General features: G+C 46.5%; 1 protein-coding gene and 1 long non-coding RNA gene across 2 annotated transcripts in view; one reads left to right on the plus strand and one right to left on the minus strand.

Annotated features, from left to right (window-relative positions):
• Positions 1-5,216: 5,216 nt before the first annotated feature.
• Positions 5,217-18,613, minus strand: LOC308242505. Its single transcript, XR_013959975.1, has 3 exons — positions 18,229-18,613; positions 6,766-6,922; positions 5,217-6,154 (listed from the first exon to the last, which is right to left on the minus strand). It is a non-coding gene; the product is annotated as an uncharacterized lncRNA (long non-coding RNA).
• The window catches only part of TRABD2B (TraB domain containing 2B), a 196,186-nt gene continuing 194,324 nt past the window's right edge, over positions 17,852-19,713 (plus strand). The window contains exon 1 of the mRNA XM_080656965.1: positions 17,852-18,136. Within this exon, the coding sequence (XP_080513091.1) occupies positions 18,035-18,136 (102 nt within the window). The 5' untranslated portion in view covers positions 17,852-18,034. The remainder of the gene's footprint in view (positions 18,137-19,713) is intronic.

Here is a 19,713-nt window from a genome sequence, read left to right on the forward strand (position 1 = left end):
AGCCCTGAGCTGGGAGCCAGGAGACCTGGATGCAGACCCAGCTCCTCCACCAATTCCTTACTGGGTGACCCTGGGCACACTGTCTATCTTGCTTTCTGCGCCTCACTTCTCCCCTATAAAGTGGGGAAGGTTTCCTTGCCTGCCTCCAGAGACACATGAAGAACATTTGAGGTCTCAAAAACAGTACCCGCTCTCTTCAAGCCTCAGTTTCCTCATCCATAAAATGGGACAAGCATGGCAGCTCCCTCAGAGCTGGCATGGGGATGAATACGCAATACCTGGCAAGTGATGAGGGCCAACCTGCCATGACCTACCCCTCCCTCTTAGGATTGGTATCACAAAGAGGCAGTCATGCTACCTCTTTGATTCTTAGTTTTTTAATATGCCTTCTTCACATGAGATGGTATGATCATCAAATTCAGAAACTGAGTCTCAGAAAGTAGCTTGTGTGAGATGGTACAACTAAGAATTGATAGAATTGATTCCTGAATTTATATCTGTCCAACTCTGCAGTCCATGCTCCATCCACAGTACCAGTATCCACTCACCATCTACTGGAGTGTAGACCCTGCCTTTAGTGGTGGGTGTGCAGTTTAGAGCTAGCCTGCAGAGCTGATGTACCAACGGACACAGCTCCTGGTCACTCCTTTGGATCATCTCTCTTATGTTGATGGTAGTCCTTCTTTCTAGAAAGCAAGGGAGGGCTGGCCTGAATGCCCAGTGAGTGATGTGCAGGCCCTGAAGAGGTGACCACAGGCGCCAGGCTCTGTCTCCATAGGCTGTCCTAAGAGGCTCAGACTGGGGAAAAGAACACATAGATTTTAATATCGATTCTGCCGTTGACTTTCCACAAGACTTTGGACAAGTGCTTGAAATTTGGGGGCCTGGTTGTCCTTTCTAGAAAACGGAAGTGCCATGCCAACTGGCCAGCACCGTACCCTTCTCACAATAGGATTTTTTGCGCCTATAAACTTTCAGGCAGTAGGATGACTGACTCCTCTTGGCTTTGTGCTTCATTCTGCTTCTTCAACATCTCTCTTTTTTTAAAAAAGCAAACACTCCCTCTTCGTCTATTAATGTCTCTGGGACACCCAGCAGGGGATAAAGAATGCAGGGAAGATGGCCATGGAGCCCAGATCAATCTGCAGCTTTTCATCTCCACTCGGAGGAGGACAGGCCACGGCCCTGGCCAAGCCCTGCGAACATGAGAGCCTGCAACGCCCAGAGAAATAAGCACGCTTCGGAGTGAGATGGGAGCCAGCAGCGGTGAATAAGCTCAGAGGGACTCCAGGCATTTTTGGACCTTTATGCAGAGAATTCATCCATTTGGGGGAAGTTGTGGGTTGCTAGGTCCCAATCTGATCTCAATAAATAATGAGCTTCCCATGAAATGCTATAAGTTTCTGTCCCAAACCTGTCATCATCCCTTGCTGTCCTCTTTCCTTCCATGGAGCCAGGACCCAGGTCTCTTGGTTTATTCTAATCCACCACATGCACACACACCCCAGTGCTGAGTATGCAGACGGTGCTCAATAGAAGCTCCATTCATGATCCTCACCCTCAATGAACAGGGCTCCAAGTGGGCTCTGTAACGAGATGATCACCCGAAGCCAGTCCTGTTCTGAGTAGGTGGCAGGTGTCCACTTTGGCTAAACTCACATATGTTGCAGCCCATGAATTCTGGGAAAAACTGGTCAGCTCATATGTGATTCATCCCAGCCACAGAGCCTCTGTGTGTGACCTTAGATAAGTGACTCTGGTAGAATGTATGAACACTCAGAACAGGGACATCAGAAGACACCCTGATCCAATCAACTTATAAATGAATACATGTCTGTTTATTCATCTGCAGATGGGTGTCTTTCTGATCTCCCAACTGCTGGGCGTGGGGAACCCAGAGGAGCTGAGACAGAATGAAGAGATATATGAGAATGGAATGAACACTATTTTACAAAAATGTAGTCACTAGATGGGGGGTGGGGGAATAGTCAAAGACAGAAAACAAATGTAACCCTTGGTATTATTATAAAGACTGATAATGCTAAGATTTCCTCATTCCATAGAAATGTCTTACTTTCCTAGAATTTAATTTCACATTCATCATAGCCTCATCAAATAAACTTTATTATGCCCATTTTATAGATGGTAAAACTGAGGCAATAAACAATAAAGTGCCTTGTTCCAATACCTTGTTAACAAAAATCATTAAAAGTCTGTCCTATACTCATGGAATCAGAGAAAATCATCAATTTGATCAGTTTTATCCCAGAGTGAGGATGATATAAAAAGGGATTCTAAAAGATTAATTATGAAACATTAACTAAACTTCCTTCCAAAGTGCCTTCACGGGAGATGAAAAACCTTTGCCTTATAAAACTAACCTATGGCAGGTTTCCTCTGAAATACCTTTTGTTTTCTCTAATTTTACTTTAAGTGGCTTAGTCCTCAGGTTCTATTCTTAATTCTCCCCTTTTCTTATTTTATACACTCTTTTAAAGATCTCATTCACATCTGTGTCTTTATGTGTATCTCGCAACTGTCTATCTCTAGCATGGATTCTTCTCCCAGGAGTCACACCCGAATGTTCTATTGTGGACACCTGGCCTGACTATCCACACAGCACTCAAAACTAGACAGAGCAGTTTCTCTTCCTCAGGCAATACTGTTCTTTCTTTCACACACTATCATGGAACAAAGAAGTAAAGAAGGAAAAGAAAGAAAGAGGGAGGGAGGGAGGGAGGGAGGGAGGGAGGGAGGGAGGGAGGGAGGGAGGGAGGGAGGGAGGAAAAGAGGAAGGAAGGAAGGAAGGAAGGAAGGAAGGAAGGAAGGAAGGAAGGAAGGAAGGAAGGAAGGAGGAAGGGAAGGAGGGAGGGAGGGAGGGAGGGAGGAAGGAAGGGAGGGAGGGAGGGAGGGAGATGGGTAGTGCTGGAAGAGTCCTAAAACATTGTCTAGTCAACCCTTTGTTCTTAAGATGAACAAGCTGGCTAGATGGAATCACATCTCGGATTGGAAATCCTGGCTTCCTGATATCTGGTCAGGATCTTTGTAAGAGCAGTGACACAGAGCACTGAGAAATGACACGGGGAAGGCAGAGGGCCAGGGGGAAAGCTGTGCCTTTGCTTCAGCACACTCTCCACAATATGTGGTCACAGATTTGTCTGTTTACATGTCTGTCTTTGCAGCGTCAGCTCTGTGAGACCAGGGACCATGCCATGATCACTACTGTATTCCTACCAGTGAACATAGGGCCTGTGCCATTCATAGTGGCCACAACATAGAAAGTATCTAGGAATTAATTAAACTAAGAATACAACAGACCTCTATGTAAAAGAATATAACATCAGTAGAGGGCATACAAGATGATCTGAATAAGTAGAGAGAGATTCCTGCTCATGGATGGGCTGACTTAATATTAAAAACATGTCCCTTCTCTGAAATCAATATAAACTTTTAATAAAAGGCCAATCAAAATTCCAGTTGATTTTTTTTTGAGAACTCAATACCCTTACTCTAAAATATACATGGAGAATTACAAATGCATTTAACCTAAAAACTTTCAACGTTAAAAAAGAAAGATGAAGAAATGAGAAGTCACCTTTCCAGATACTGACATGCTACAAAACCACGGTCATAAACACGTTGTAGTACTGGCGCAAGAACAGAAGGACCGGTATGCCATTGGTATAGAACAGAGCTCAGAGACACATACACTCACATTCACACGTATGTTATGCTGGATAGTCTCTGCTTGCCCTTCCAGATCCTTTCTTCACTCTTCTCTATTCCACTCTTGTTCCAAGAGGCTACCCCCACCCCTGCATTGCTTAACCATACTCCCCTGCCCTGTGATTCCCAGCTGAGTTTGGCTATTCGGAGAAACTGGAGGGAGGTTGGAGAGGAAAGAAAGGTAGCGGGTAGTTATGCCCTAGCTCTCTCCCTGCAGGTTGCTCTAGCTTGGCCCAGCCTGCATTCCTCTTCTAAAGACCAGAGTATCAGCCAAAGCTTTCTGTGGGTTGTGATAGTCACTCCCTTCCCTTGCCCCTAAATGTTTGGGGAGTGCGGGATCAGGAGCGAAGGATAAGAGCTTCCCCACTATTGCTACCTGAGTGCCCACCCAACCTTGTTGGTTTCCTTAACCTACTACCCCTTCATTGAGCATTGAGCTCTCCTCAGTTATCCATTTGGGCCTGCATTCTGTTTTGTTTGTTTGTTTGTTTGTTTGTTTTTTGCTAGGCTCCTCATAGGTAGGTAGGTAGGTAAGTAGGTAGGTAAGTAGGTAGATCATATGTGCATAAACTTAGCATACAATAGAAGTGACTTGATAGATCAGATCATACAGATTGTTAAGTAAATTGTGTTTAGAAATTACCTTCCTCACATGTGGAAGAGGAAAACGGAATTCATTACTAAATACCACACACAGAGGTGATATTGTCTATACTTTATATTTTGTCTTTCACATTCATCCTTTTTCTAAAAGGATGAATGTGAAAGACAAAATATAAAGTTAATAGAATATGAAGGTTAATAGAAGAATGAAAAATATAAAGTTAATAAAAATGTAGAAGACTATCTTTTTGATTTAAAAATGGGAAAGAATTTTTCAACAAGTTTTAAAAAATACAAGCAATAAGAGAAAAAAAATGAATTTGATTCCATTATAAAAATAAGATTTCTGTTCAGTGAAGGGCACTATGGAGAAAATTAATAACTAAAAGGCAGGAGAGAAGACACTTGCGATGTCTAAACCAGGGGTCCTCAAATTACGGCCCGCGGGCCACATGCAGCCCACCGAGGACCTTTATCCGGCCTGCCTGGTGCCGCTGCCTGTCCTGCTTAGCAGCTGACTCATCCCAGGCCCGCAGTGCGCATAGGAATTTGTTCATAGTTGTTTTTTTTTAAGTATAGTCCGGCCCTCCAAAGGTCTGAGGGACAGTGAACTGACCCCCTGTTTACAAAGTTTGAAGACCCCTGGTCTAAACTGACAAAGACAGACATCTATAAGATACCAGGAGCTCCTGCAAATCAGCAAGAAAAAGAGAAAAGTAAAAAAAAAAAAAAAAAAGTGCACAAAGGATATACACACATAGGCAATTTTCAGAAGAGAAAACCCAAAGAAGACAAAATATATATTGTGCAGTGCCAGCACAGCCAATGGTTTGGTGAGCCTGAGGGAGGGCTGGCGAAGGATGAAGAAAAGACAGACAAAGAGAATAAGCTGGGTCTAGGTGGATCTTCTGTGCATGACTGAGACCACAGAACAGATCCAGACTGCAAGCTGATGCTTTATTTTATAGTCAGAGGTAAACAAGGTAATTTACAATGTTCTTGTAAGTTTCACTTGTTTTGGGCAGCACTTGCTGCACCTCCCACAGCCCATTAGCTACCCAGGAAAGATCTAGGGACCACTCACAAGACCAAGCTTAATTATGCTAAGAGGGCTGTGCCCTCTAAGCTGGGACTTGTTTGCGGCTTTGCCAGCAGGTCAGTCTGAGGCTTAACCCTATAACTGCTCCCTACATCTCGCCCTTCTTTTAATTTTAAGCTACTAATAATGGAAGTAAAACTTAAACATCAAGAACAAAGTTCTGACTATTAAAATAGTAACAAAACAATGCCAATGCAAACCCCAATAACAAAACAATGCCAATGTAAAACCCAGACATGGCTATTAATAAGACAATGCCAATGCAACACTACAATGATAGAGAAATCAAACTACAGTAACATTTTTCTACTAAATGAAAGTTTCTTTTGCTGGTTTACTCAAGAGTCCTCGGACTTGGCTGCGCAAGAGTTTGCAGAAGACTGGCAGTTAATCAATGCTAGCATGGCCAGAAACATGATTGAGAGAGTAGCTTCCACTTCTTGCTTTTCTGCCATCTGCTGGGCCTCAGTTGTTAACTTCTTCAGCTGGCCCCATGTTGGCACCTCGGTCTTTTGTATAGCCTTCATCATCTTCCTTTTCCACTTTGCTGTCATCGGGGCAACTATCAGTCTTTTGAATGATGGGACAAGGAGCTTCTCTGGGTCCATTGTGGTGATGTACGTAACACTCTGGCACCCAAATTGGCTGCGCTGCTCCTTCTGGAAAGATACAAACACAACCTCTTCCCCACATCATTACTGGATCTGGTCCAAGCCATTCTTTATTCTGCTTGTTTAGGGGGTAAAAGGAAAGGCTTATGAGCAACTGTAAGCTCTCCAAATGTTTGTATCAGACCCCCATTATCCCAAACCCGCCGGTGCTGTTCCCTTGCTTCCTCCAATCCTCACTCATATTTGGGAGGAAGTGCATCATCCGGAGGGCTCTCTCCCACAGGAGCTGTAGCCCCAGGGACTGGAGGAGGCGGCAGAGGCACCGATGGTAGAGTCGGAAGCCTTTGGCAACTTTCCCCCATCTGTCTTGATTCCCCTGCCACATTCCTCCACTCCCCTTCTGGAGTGGGCTCTAGGCAGTCCCAAATCAGGGACCACAGACTGAAAGTAGAGGCAGGCATTTCCTCTGGACCTTCAGCTACATAATGATCGTGAAGTTGTTTTCCTACCTTCTCCCATGCCTCTATATTTACCTTTTCTTCCTCAGAAAACCATGGGCAGGTTTTACTCACAAAATCCAAAAAATCGAAAAGCTGTTCATACCTTACAGAACAGCCCCTTGCTTGGAGCATAGCCTTAAGCATGGATACGCATACATTCTTTCCCTGCGATCCTGAATTTCCCATGTTTTACACCTAGCTGGTACTACATCCCTATCTTACTTACTGCGTGTGCATGCGTTGGGGCCTCCTTTCACCTGACAATTGCAGTTCCCTCACACTCCGGTCCGCATTGAGTGCCACTTGGGCCGAACTCAGCCCCTTGTTGGGTGCCATTTGTGCCATGCCAGCACAGCCAAAGGTTCGGTGAGCCTGAGGGAGGGCTGGTGAAGGATGAAGAAAAGACAGACAAAGAGAATAAGCTGGGTCTAGGTAGATCTTCTGTGCGTGACTGAGACCACAGAACAGATCCAGACTGCAAGCTGATGCTTTATTTTATAGACAGAGGTAAACAAGGTAATTTACAATGTTCTTGTAAGTTTCACTTGTTTTGGCAGCACTTGCTGCACCTCCCACAGCCCATTAGCTACCCAGGAAAGATCTAGGGAGCAATCACAAGATCAAGCTTAATTATGCTAAGAGGGCTGTGCCCTTTTAGCTGGGACTTGTTTGCGGCTTTGCCAGCAGGTCAGTCCGAGGCTTAACCCTATAACCGCTCCCTACAATATATGGAGAGTTGCTCAAAATCATTAGTAATCAGAGAAATTGTATAATAATTAATAATAATACAGAAATAAACTCTGTTTTTTGAATACTCACAACTGTAAACCTATTTGTGCTCCTCCCTGTATTTGCAGGGACATAGGATTCCCTATACCCCTCAGGCTGGCAGGATTGTGAGGTGGCAGAGCCAATTTGGAGAACATTCCCCATCACTTAGCCAAATTAAGTATGTGCATATTTTATAATTCAGCTCTTGAGTGACTGGGTATGCATCCCACAAAAAGCAAGCCCAGATTTATAAGAAAATATAAACAAGGATGTTCATTGTACCATTATTTGTGGAGTTAGTGAGTTGGAGGCATCCTGGAAGATTATCCCTCAGAGAGTGAACAGGTAAAATGAATGGGATACCACCATTGCATATTATGCAGCAGTCAGAAGAGATATAAATTGATTGTGAGAGCATACTTTTTGGTGCAAAAAGTAAGAACAGAATCAGATAAATAATACAGCATCACTTATATAAACTAAAAATACATGCATACAACACAATAACACATATTTGCAAGAATATATACAAACAAAAATACACATTAAATTACTAATAAGAAATAAAAAGGGGATATTACAGATCCATATGGTCATCTCAATAGATACAAAAATGCATGGTTGTGGAAAGTAACAATATACAAAATTTAATTGTATTTTACATACTTGCCAAGTACAGTCATAAATTGAAAAATGTTGAATGCTATTTATAAAAGCATCAGAAATTATGAAATGCTTTAGGGGGTAAATTTTACAAAAAATGTATAAATTATATACACTGAAAAACCTCAAAATATTGCTGGGGTGGGGGGTGAGTTAAGGAAAATCTAAAGAAAGATAAGCCATAATTATGGATCACACGACAATATTATTAAGTTGTAAATTCTTCCCTGATTGATTTGGAGATTCATTGCAATGTCAATCAAAATCTCAGCAGGATTTGTGAAAAAATGACAAATTTATTCTAAAATTTGTATAAAAATGCAAATGATTCAAGGCAGCCATATTTGAAAATAAAGAACAAAATTGGAAGACCTGCAGCCAGTTTCATGACTAATGATAAGGCTATAGCAATAGAGACAGGGTGGTGTTGCTGTAAATATAGATGTGTATATCAATGCTACAGAATATAGGTCCAAACATAGGTCTACACATAAATTACCAAAAATTTCTGATAAAGGTGCCAAGGTAATCCAATACACAATCTTTGCAGCAAATGATGCTGGGACAATGGATATCCATTTCCAAAAAAAAAAGGAAGCCCTTGATTCTTACCTCACACCTCATACAAAATTCAACTAGAAGTGGATTATTGGCCTAAGTGTTAAACCTAATACTATAACACTTCTAGAAGAAAAAAAGGAGAGACTATGGCCATGGGTTAGGCCAAGATTTCTTAACTAAGACACAAAGAGCCCAAATTCTAAAACAAAAGAAAAATGATAAATTGGATTTCTTCTAAATGAAAACATTTGCTCTTCAAGAGACACTGTTAAGAAAATGAAAATACAAGTCATGTATTTGCAAAACTATGTTTGACAAAAGAGTTGTAAACAGGATATTTAAAGAACTATCAAAACCCAGGAAAAAGCCAAACAGCCCAGTAGAAATGAGCAAAAGATCTGAACAAAGGCTTTACTAAAGAAGATATAGGAATGTCAAATAAGCATATGAAAAGAGGGTTAACATCATTAGTCACTGGAGAAATGCAAATGAAAACCACAATGAGATACCACTTCACATCCACAAAGGTGACTGAAATCAGCTCTTATCAGAGGGCTACACATCCACAGATTCAACAGTTACTGACAGAAAATATTCGAGAAAAGAAGTTACATATCTGCTGACATGTACTATGCAGTTAGGTCTATGCTGGTTGCATCTGTACCGAACATGTACAGACATTTTTCCTTGTCATCATTCCATAAACAATACAGCACAACAATAATCTTTTTAGCCTTTACATTGTATTTGATGTTATAAGTAATCTAAAGGTGATTTAAAGTATATGGGAGGCCTGACTGGGTAGCTCAGTTGGTTAGAGCATCGTCTTGATACATCAAGGTTGTGGGTTCGATCCCCAGTCAAGGCACATACAAGAGCCAATCAATGGATGCATATATGGGATGATGTGCATAGGTTATATGCAAATACTATGCTATTTCATATAAGGGACTTGAGCACTTGCAAATGTTGACATTTACAGGGATTCTGGAACTGATAGCCTGCAGGTACCAAGGGATGACTATAATTACAACAACAGACAAGAGCAAGTGATGAGGTCATAACTGGAACTCTCGTAACGCCCACACATCGCTAAATGCCTGACACCGGAGTGCTCCAGTGGTAGCAATTAGCCATAGCAGCTAGTGGTAACAGCTACAATGAATATGGTCTATGCACAGTGTTAAATGAAAAACTCTGGCAGTTTCTACCTTCCTCAAGCTTCTGTCTAACCAGTCTTTCCCTGGATGAAGTCCTTTGAAATCATTCTTAAGAACTCCTGTCCCTAGTCCTGAGCTAAGGCTCTGTGCGACAACTAGAAATGAGGATCCCTCCAGCTGCAGCGTGTCTGCAAAATCTCAAGGAGAAAGGTCTAGAACTCAACTTGGTTAGCATTGAAGCGGCTAGACCACATGCATGATCCGATGATCTGAGGGGGAAGAAAGAGATGGGACTGCCAAACACTCTGGGGAGATGAAGAAAAAGCTCAGAGGCGAAAGTTCGAGGCTGACTGGATCCCAAGGCCCCGGCTCTGTACCGAGGCAGTGTGGTCAGTGAAAGAGCACGATCTAGGGTCAGAAAGAGCTTAGTGGCTGGAAGATCCTGGATAAATCATGTCATCTGTCTTGTCTCTGATTGCTCACCTCGACTACCGCCCTCGTGCCCTTACTGGACCTCCTGAATTCCCCACTTGTCACCACAACAACCTCCACACCAGTGTCTCAACCATGTTGTTAAAATGCAAATCAGATTGTGTTATTCTTTTTTAAAACCTTCCGCTAGCTTCTCAGTAAAGCTGGAATTCCGACTCCTTACTTATTTCGACCTACAAAGTCTTACTTTCCCTCCCATCTCCCTGTTTGACCTCTTAGATTTTTCTTCCTGGTGTCCAATGTGTCTGGCTTTGCTGGCCTTTTGTTTCTGACACCAAGGTGGCTCCCCCCCTTGACTTTGCCCAGGCTGGCCCCTCTGCTGGAGTGCTCCTCCCCCTGCCTTCTCCTGGCAGACTCCTCATCATCCACCAGATACTCGTTATCACTTCCAAAATCTTCATTGGTATTGGTTACTTCTTTATTATGTTTCTTCATTAACCAGAAAGTAAGGTCTATGTGAGCAAAGACCCTACCTATCTCATTCACCAATTCTTTAGCACCAAGCATTGATTAGACTCTTGCTACATACGCCTTGCATGCATGCATGCATGAATGAATGAATGACTCCTCTCCTCCTCTGTACAGAAGTCACCGCCCCTACCACGTGCCACACACTGAAGAGGCACTTGCTAAGCATGAGCTTGCCTAGCAGGTGGCAGGCTCTCAAGCCACACTGCCTGGGTTCAGACCCTGGCTCCACCACTAATGGCTGTGTGACTCTGGACAAGGTTTTGGGCCTCAGTTTCCTCATCTATAAGATGAGGCTAATAATAGTACCTCCTTCATCCAGGGATTTGAGTTAACACATTTGACTGAAATAATCAAACAGTGCCAGACACACAATAAATGTTCAATAAAAGTCAGTAATGATTATATCCTGGGAAGAAGCAACTCTGTAAGAAAGGATTTCTCAATCTCAGTACAATGGGTATTTTGGGTTGGATAATTGTGGAAACTATCCTTTGCATGTAGGATGTTTAACAGTATCCCAGCCTCTACTCACTAGAGGCCAGTAACACCTTCCCAGTTTTGATAATCAAAAATATCTTTAGAGCCCTAACCAGTTTGGTTCAGAGGATAGAGCGTCGGCCTGTGGTCTGAAGGGTCCCAGGTTCAATTCCGGTCAAGGGCATGTACCTTGGTTGCGGGCACATCCCCAGTAGGAGGTGTGCAGGAGGCAGCTGATTAATGTTTCTCTCTCATCAATGTTTCTAACTCTCTATCCTTCTCCCTTCCTCTCTGTAAAATATCAATAAAATATATATTTTTTAAAATCTTTAGATATTGCCAAGTGCCCCTGTGGGGGCAGGGAGGGCAAATGGATCTCTTAGATTTTTCTTCCCGGTGTCCTATGTGTCTGGCTTTGCTGGACTTCTTGCTATAAGGCATGAACTTTTACCCCTAGCACTGCTATGAATTTGGAAGTTCACAGAGTTTAAACAACTTGCCCAAGGTCACAGGGGTACAAAGTGGGGAACAACAATTCAAAGTCCCATCTTCCTGGCCCCACAGCACATGCTCTTTTCTCCACGGCTTGCTGTGCTGAAGGCCCCAGCCCCCCTTCATTCACCCTGGTCGGCTCGCACACTCACAGATGCGTGCTAATTACACAGCAATGTAAAACATTATATGTGGTTTGTTATTTTATATCCAGGAACATGGTCCACAGCCTTCATTACAGAAAGCAGCTGTGTGTATACTTGGGGTCTAAGTGCTATTTAGTGGTCAGCTCCATGGGGTATTTTGTTTCAAGCATCACATTTCTTTTTTCCCTTTCCATACGTCTATTGGATCCTATGTAGAGGAATGGAGTCTCACACAGCTTGGCCTACAGTGAAAGGCAAAAGTCTCCTAAATGACAATCGTCCCACTGTCCTAATTAGATTAAGAGAAACAGCCCAATATGTGCCATATGCTGTATAAATGTGTCCCCCAGTGATTGAGTGTGTGTGGTTGTGTGTGTGTGCGCGCGCGTGTGTGCGTGTTCACCAGCCACGCCTAGTCTGACCCATTCAACCTGTAGTGCATTGCTAGTGGTGTCTTAAATGAAGCAAATAGTTTAGTAGAAAGAACTTGACCGTCTAAGCCTTCTAATTATCAGCTGTGTAGCTTGAATATATCATGTGTCCCCACTAAGACTCAGTTTCCTCATCTTTAAAATGGGGGTAAAAATATCAGTCTCACAGTGTTGCTGAGATCCTTTAGAGTTTAGATAAAGGGTCTGGCACATAATTGGTCTTCAGTACCCCCCAGTTCCTTTACTTGCCAAGGCCCTAACCATGACCCCCTCCCCAGCCTCCACTCCAGCTCTCTCTCAATATCACCTCTCTCTCTAGCCAGAAAGTTCTAGTCCCCCCTGCCCCACCTCTGTCCCTTCCCATTCATCATCCTCCTTACCGGGGATGCAAGCAAGGTTCTTTCCCTTGTTAAGTCCTACTTTTCCTTCAGGGCCTAATTCAAACCCCACTCCTCTCAGATGTCCTGACACTCCAACAATAATCGTTGTCCCCCACTTTGTACTCCAGCGCTCACTGACTCTCCTGGACTTTTATAATACTGTTACTCACCTGGCACTGAAATGCATTTTAGCTAGTCACCTGGATATTTTTTGTAGAAAAGTTGCAAGTAGCCAGTGGTCGGGACTATATTCCTTCATGCCTAACACACAACAGTGCATGTGGGGACCAATAAGCATTTGCAAGTTAACAGAATGTACATCATTGCTGTTACCTCACTGATGGTTGCGCACAGGATGTGAATACACCTCGTCTGGATCCTGCCATGTAGCCACCCTCAAGCAATACTGGCAATTTATGCAGAGCAGCTAAGATGTTATCCTCTGAACATCAAGATGAAGCTCTTTCCAAGGTCATGCAAGGCCCTTCCTGGTGCCAACTCATTTCTGAACTTCCCCAATAGTCCTTGAATTCTAGCTCTCCCCATCCTTTATAATTTCCCAAATATGCCAAACACGTACACTTTCGTGCCTTTACATGTGCTGTTTCCACTGTCTGAAATGACCTTGCTTTCCTCATTCTCCCTGTCCAACTACTGGCCCAACTCAAACATCACCTTCTTTGCAAAGATCTTTGCTGATCTCTTCTCTCCTTAACTTGACTTTCTTCTCTCCTAAGATTACTCTGCCTCTCCTCCCCCATCCTCCCCAAAGCACCCTATTTGTTTGCATCTCTGTCTCCATCACTGGGTTGCAAGATCCCTGAGGACAAAATCTGGGGCTGATTCCTCTGTGTTCTCCATTCCCTCACTGGGCTGGGCTATAGTAGACTTTTTGATTTTAATGACTCACCTTGTACAGCAACTCTAATACTTGATTGTGCTTCTATGATCATGCGTCCATTTCCCCACTCCTGTAAGGGAGTGCCCGTTTCTGAATTGTCTCAGTGTCTACCTTTTTTTCTAGTTCTTCCCATCACTCTAGACTCTCTTAAGACTGGGAACCTCTGCATGCTCCTGGACTCTATGTCTCCCTACTCTCCAAGGCAATCCTGCCCTTCAATCTAGGATTAACTTCCAACCATTAAAGCTGGGGTAGAGAAGACAGAGCCTGGGGGTGAGTGGGAGTCAGGCACAGCAGGGGTGGGAGTTGGAGCTGGAAGTCAGACCAGGCCAGGTCCATTTGAAAGCACTCGTGTGGTCAGAGGCTCAGGCAATGGCTAACCAAGAGGGCAGCCCTCAGGCCCAGAGCAAATCTTCCCCTTTGAGCCCACAGAACAGGAAAGCCCCTCATCGCCCTCCCCAAGAGGCGCCCTGAGGCGGGACCCTGGGCTCCTGGATCTGCTCAGGAGGCAGACTTTGTTGGTTTAGTTCCGCTACAAGGCTCTGCTCCTGCCTGAGCTGTTCCAGCCTACGGATTCCTGGTACCCATCTGATTGAACAACTTAATTAAAGTGCAATAAAAGGAAAGTGGGCCAGATGTGCCCAGGGAGAGGAGGCAGGCATCTGAGTCCACCGTCTGCCTTCTGAGCCCTGTGCCCTTCCCATCCTGCCTAGAGGCTACTGGGCAGGCGGGCCAGGGAACTCTGAACTCCAGAGTTGGGTATGGAAGACCCTTAAAGGTTATCCGCTCTGTGAGTTTGTTCATACTGATGATAGGGAAAGTGAGGCCCAGACAACAGAGCCCCCCGAGGCTGCTCAGTGAGACATTCGCAGAAGCATGATGAATCTCTAGGACTTCCGGACCATCCAGCGCTTCTCTCATGAACCAGGTGGGAGAAAAAGTTGTTTGAAAACACTAGACCCTTGTCCTTGGGGAGCACTCTCTCCTGGGCTCCAAACTTATTTGTTCTTTGTTAGTATCAGCTTTATGGAAATACAATTCACATACCCTTTTAAAGTGTACAATGTAATGGTTTTAATATATTCACAGAGTTGTGCAACCATTATGGCAATCAAGTTTGGAGTATTTCATTACTCCCCCAAAGAGATGCAGTATCCTTTAGCTACAGCCCCTCAATCTCCTCTTTCTTCCGACCCCTAAGGAACCACTAATCTACTCTCTGCCTCCATCTATTTGCCAATTCTGGACATTTCATATAATGTCCTTTTGTGACCGGCTTCTTATATTTAGCATAATGTTTTTGACATTGATCCATATTGTATCAGTACTTCATTCCTTTTCATGGTCAAATAATATTCTATCACATGAAGTATCAGTACTTCATTCCTTTTCATGGTCAAATAATATTCTATCACATGAAAAGGCCACATTGTGTATATTCATCAGTTGATGGACACTGGGTTGTTTCTCCCTTTAGCTATTTTGAATAATGCTACTATCAATATCTGTGCACAGTTTTTGTGTGTTATTTTCAATTCTCTTGAGTATGTCCCTAGAAGAGAAACCTGTTGGTTCTTGCATCTCATGAACAATTTCAGTAACAATACCAGTGGAAATCCTAAAGCATTATTGCACACGTTGCCTCGGAGAATACTGACAGGAAGCTGGATGGAGAGAGATGCAGAGAGGTTAATTATTTTGGCTCTTGTCACACAGCCATAGGATAGGGCCAAAAAGGAGATATAGTTGAAACTCATGACATTTAGCCAACAAAACTGGTATAATTTTAGGGGGGAAATCCCCGGAACATTTTAAAAATCACACACATATCCACACGTACTATCACTTTAATGATATGGATCAATTTTTAACTTGGTCCGGCCCTTTTCTGTCTGTCTGCCTGTGTGTCCTAATTCCCCATGGAGACCATCACACTCCCTCTCAGTGGAATTCAGTTCTCCCACTTCCCACCTCATGCCCCCACGCAGAGTGCTGGTCCTGAAGGAAGTTTGGGGGCCTGTGGGTGGAGGCTCTAACGGGCTCTTTGGTCACAGCTGCAGTTCTCAGAGCTCTGTGTGTGGGAAACAGGGAGCCGCACTGTTCTCCATACTGTCTGGTCACTCGGGCCTGCTCTGCGTCTGTCACCAGATGTGTGCGTGGCGGAGAGACTGAAGTTGCTCTGGACACCTAGCAGGCTGAACTACATGAAATTGTCAACATTTATTAATTTCTGATCTACAGAAATGCAAACTCATGTGGTTCAAACTGCTGGTCTCTGCTGTACCCCTGGGTTTCTGCCAGAGGCCCAGGTCTTGTGCCCTGGAAGTCTTTTTGTCCCTCTTCCCAGCTAGTCTTCCTCTCCTAACTTCCTAGAGCGCCATTCTCCAGTTACTCAATCTTGTGCCCCAAGGCATGAGTGGGGTAGTGGGAGAGCACTGGGCTGGGAGTCAGGAGACCCCTCCACTCCCTGCCGATCTCCCCAGAGGTTGCCCTGCTTGCAGACCTCTGCAGGCACCTGTGCTCTCCTACCTCTAGGCCTTTCACCAGGAAGAATTTGTGCACCTCCTTCACTCAGCTACTACCTGTGACTTATCCTTCAAGACCACTCCCAGAAGTCTTCCCTGAGCCTCTGGACTGTGTTAGGAGCCCTTTCTCTCTGTTTCCATTTGCTTGTGCTTCTGTCTCTCCTGGCACTCATCATTTATAGTTTAATCATTTGTGTGTCTGTCCCTGTCTGTCTCCCTCTCAAACCTGTGGGCTTCTGACAATTCTACCTAATTTATACTTCAGTCTCAGTTGTCAGGATAGGAAGAGTCAGCCAACTCTCATTTAACAGAACAGGGATGACTGTGACTCAGTTTTCACATTTGCTGGAAATGCCCAGAGGCTTGGGCAGAAAGGGGCTGGTTTTAAAGGCACTTTCTTTTTTTTTAATTTTTTTAAAAAATGTATCTTTGTTGATTTCAGAGAGGAAGGGAGAGGGAAAGAGAGATAGAAACATCAATGATGAGAGAGAATCATTGATTGGCCGCGTCCTGCACGTCCTCCAATGGGGATCAAGCCCGCAACCCAGGCATGTGCCCTTGACTGGAATTGAACCTGGGACCCTTCAGTCACAGGCTGATGCTCTATCCACTGAGCCAAACCAGCTAGGGCATAAGGACACTTTCAATTCTTACCTCCCAGGCCCCTCTCAGGGATCCGATGTGGGTCCAAAGATACTGATGGGACAGGGTTGTTTAATTGGAAATTTCCAAGGAATTTTGAGGAAGATTATTTTGCTTTTTTAATTCAGTTAGTGTTTGTAGAGCACCCACTCAGCGCATGCCAGAGTTAGTCAGAAAAGTGGTGGAATACAAAGTTGTACATACCAGCTTCCCTGATTCTTTTGAATGCTGCCTTACCAGCCAGCCTGCCCATCCTGACCCTCTCACTGTTCACTCCCCCCAGGATCTGCGCATCGGATGCATTGGGAGAGGCCGGTCCTCAAACCATCCCTGAGCCCAATCTGTGTGCATTTCAAAGTTTACCGCTGATGGTGGAGCGGGGCCTCGGCCCGGTCGCCCTCTGGCGGCCGCGTGCGGAAGCTACCCCCGGCAGGAACAGGAGAGGGAAAGGGGGAGGGATAGGGGAGGAGGAGGCGCGGGCAGGGGAGGAGAGGAAAAAGTTGCGCTGGGAAGTTTGGAAAGTTGGGAAGTGGCTGCTGCGGGCTTCGCCTCCCTCCGCGCGTGTGTGAGGGAGCGAGCGAGGGAGCAAGAGAAGAGAGAGCGAGCGCCTGCCATGCCCATCAGACCCCGCCTCGCTGCGCCGGGGCGCGGAGCACGCCCGGACTCCCTGCGGCCCGGCCCGGCCCGGCGCGGCCCCCCGCCCCCCGCGTCCCGCGCCGGGTCCTCCCCTCCCCCCGCCCCGGCGGCCCCAGCCCCCCGCCCGGCCCGGCTCCGCGCCGCTCTCCCGCCCTCCTCTCTCCCTCCCTCCCGGCCGCGGAGCAGCATGGCGGAGCCCGGGCAGCGGCCGCGCGGCCGTCCGCCGCCCCTCTGAGCCCGGCTCGGGGGCAGCTGGGCGCACAGATCAGACCCTCGCCCCCGCCGCGCTCGCTGCCGCACTTGTCCCACTGCGCGCCCCCGGAGCGCGGCGCACCCCTGGGACCTTGCGCACCCCAGGTCCGCAGCATAATCCCGGACCCCGCACGCCGGGACCCCAGTACCGCCCCAGGAGTCCCGCACGCCCTGGACCGCGACACAGCTCGGGACTTCCGCGCGCCCTGGACCCCCGCGCGCTCTCAGAACCCCGGGCTCGGCGGACGGGGCTGCGTGCCCTGGTGAGGGGCCCCGCCCCCGCCCCAGCGGGTACCCCTCTTCCAACTGACGGAGCCCCGCCCCCGAGAGACCCCCAGGTTCGGCAGGGACATCCAGCCACACCCCAGAGGGCTCCCAGCATCCCGCAGCGAGCCCCGCGCTCCAGAGGAACCTTGGTGCCCAGCTGGGGGCTCCCCGCCCCGCAGAGGGGGCGCCGCCCAGGAGGGTCCCCCGCGCCCCGCGGGCCCCGGCAGGATGCACGCCGCCCTGGCGGGGCCGCTGCTCGCCGCCCTCCTCGCCACCGCCCGCGCCCGCCCGCAACCCCTGGACGGAGGACAGTGTCGGCCGCCCGGATCGGTGAGCGAGCGCCTGCCCGGCCACTCTCGGGGCCTCCCGGGAACTGCAGCCCCGTGGGGACGATGGTTTGGGGTCCTGCCTTCCGCACCTACCTCCGCCCACCCGCTCCACCTCCGCCCGCCAGGTGCTGCCTCGGGCGCCCTTCCCGGCTTCTGCCGCCCCGGCTCCAGCTCCGCCAGGAGTCTGGATGGGCGCTCCCTCGCCGCTCCTCCAGCTCACACTGACGCTCTTGGGCTCTCCTCAACTTTTAGTCCTACTCCGATGGTTCCTCTGTGCCCCTTTGACTCACTACTTTCTTGCCTCTAACCTGTTTTTACCCTCCAGTTTTCTCTCTGCCCACTGTGACTCTGTTTCTACCAGTCCCTGCCGTCTTTCCTCTGATTTCCATCAAACCCTTCTCTCTCATTCACACGCTACCCCCTCTCAGCCTCCCTGGATCCCCTGCGCTCCACTCTGACCTAAGACAAACTTTTTCCCTAATGTAGTTTTCCACTTTTCTTTCCCTTCCCAACCCACACCCCAGCACCCACTCTTGCAAATGCCCTATTTCAGAGGACAGGAAAAGCAGTGCCAGGAAATAGATGTTGTCTTAATATTTCCTTGGGGTTGAGTAATTATTGGTTCTCCTCATTTTCCTTCCAAACCAAGGAATCTCGTGATTTCCCTCAGTATACCCCCTCAACGTGTAAATTAATACATTGAAAATAACCCTGAATTGGAGGCCAGGCAAGCAGGAGATGACTTTGTAGGGTCCTCACTCGCTGCCTTGTTAGAAAGGTAGTTGACCTTGGACAGGGTGCACCTCCATCGTCCTGACTCCTGCTGAAACCCGGAGCTCGGTGACCTGCAGGGCGCTCAGAGCCAGCCTGTATCTCCGGTATTCTGAGATTTACAATTGTTGGTTGTTAGTAAAGTAAGGTGCCATTTCCTCCACCCACCCTGAAACATACTCTTCACTGTGCTAAAATCAGGTAGAGAAATGTTGAGTTGACCTCAAGTTTGCAGGTGCCATGTGGACAGACAGTCCAGGGATTTTTCTGGTTGGAAAATGACTTGGCCTGTGAGAAATGACAATTGCTTTCTCATGCCCCTTAACCCCTGACCCTAAACTGGATCTGGAAAAATGACCCTTGTTTCCATGCCCCTTGGTGTTCACCCCTACACACACTCTTGTCAGAGCTTAGGTCACAGATGACAGAGAATAGGGTTGGAGACCAGGTGCACCTATTTAGGGGAGCAGCCCGCAAACACCCAGACTATGTACATTTCTTGGTACCGATTCTATGGCATCCTCCTCTCCCAGACCAGGGCCTGAGACTTCACTTAGCCTGTAGCTTTTAAAGCACTTTCTCATCTGTGGTTTCAGCTGGTGGAGCAGAGTAGCTGACACCCAGATCTGCCCTCCAAAAAGAAAACTGTATCCACCCTGATGAATGGGAAGTCGCTGTTTAAATAGGTGTGCTATTTTTAATAGGTGTTCTGCTTTCAAAGTGCTCTTGGCAAGTATCTTCTACTGGTTGGATTTCAGTTATATGACTTCCTCCCTTCTTACCAGAGCAGTACTCTTACTCCCCCTC

The sequence above is a fragment of the Plecotus auritus genome (genome assembly GCF_963455305.1).
Source record: "Plecotus auritus genome assembly, chromosome: 2".
NCBI classification, from domain to species: Eukaryota; Metazoa; Chordata; class Mammalia; order Chiroptera; family Vespertilionidae; genus Plecotus; species Plecotus auritus.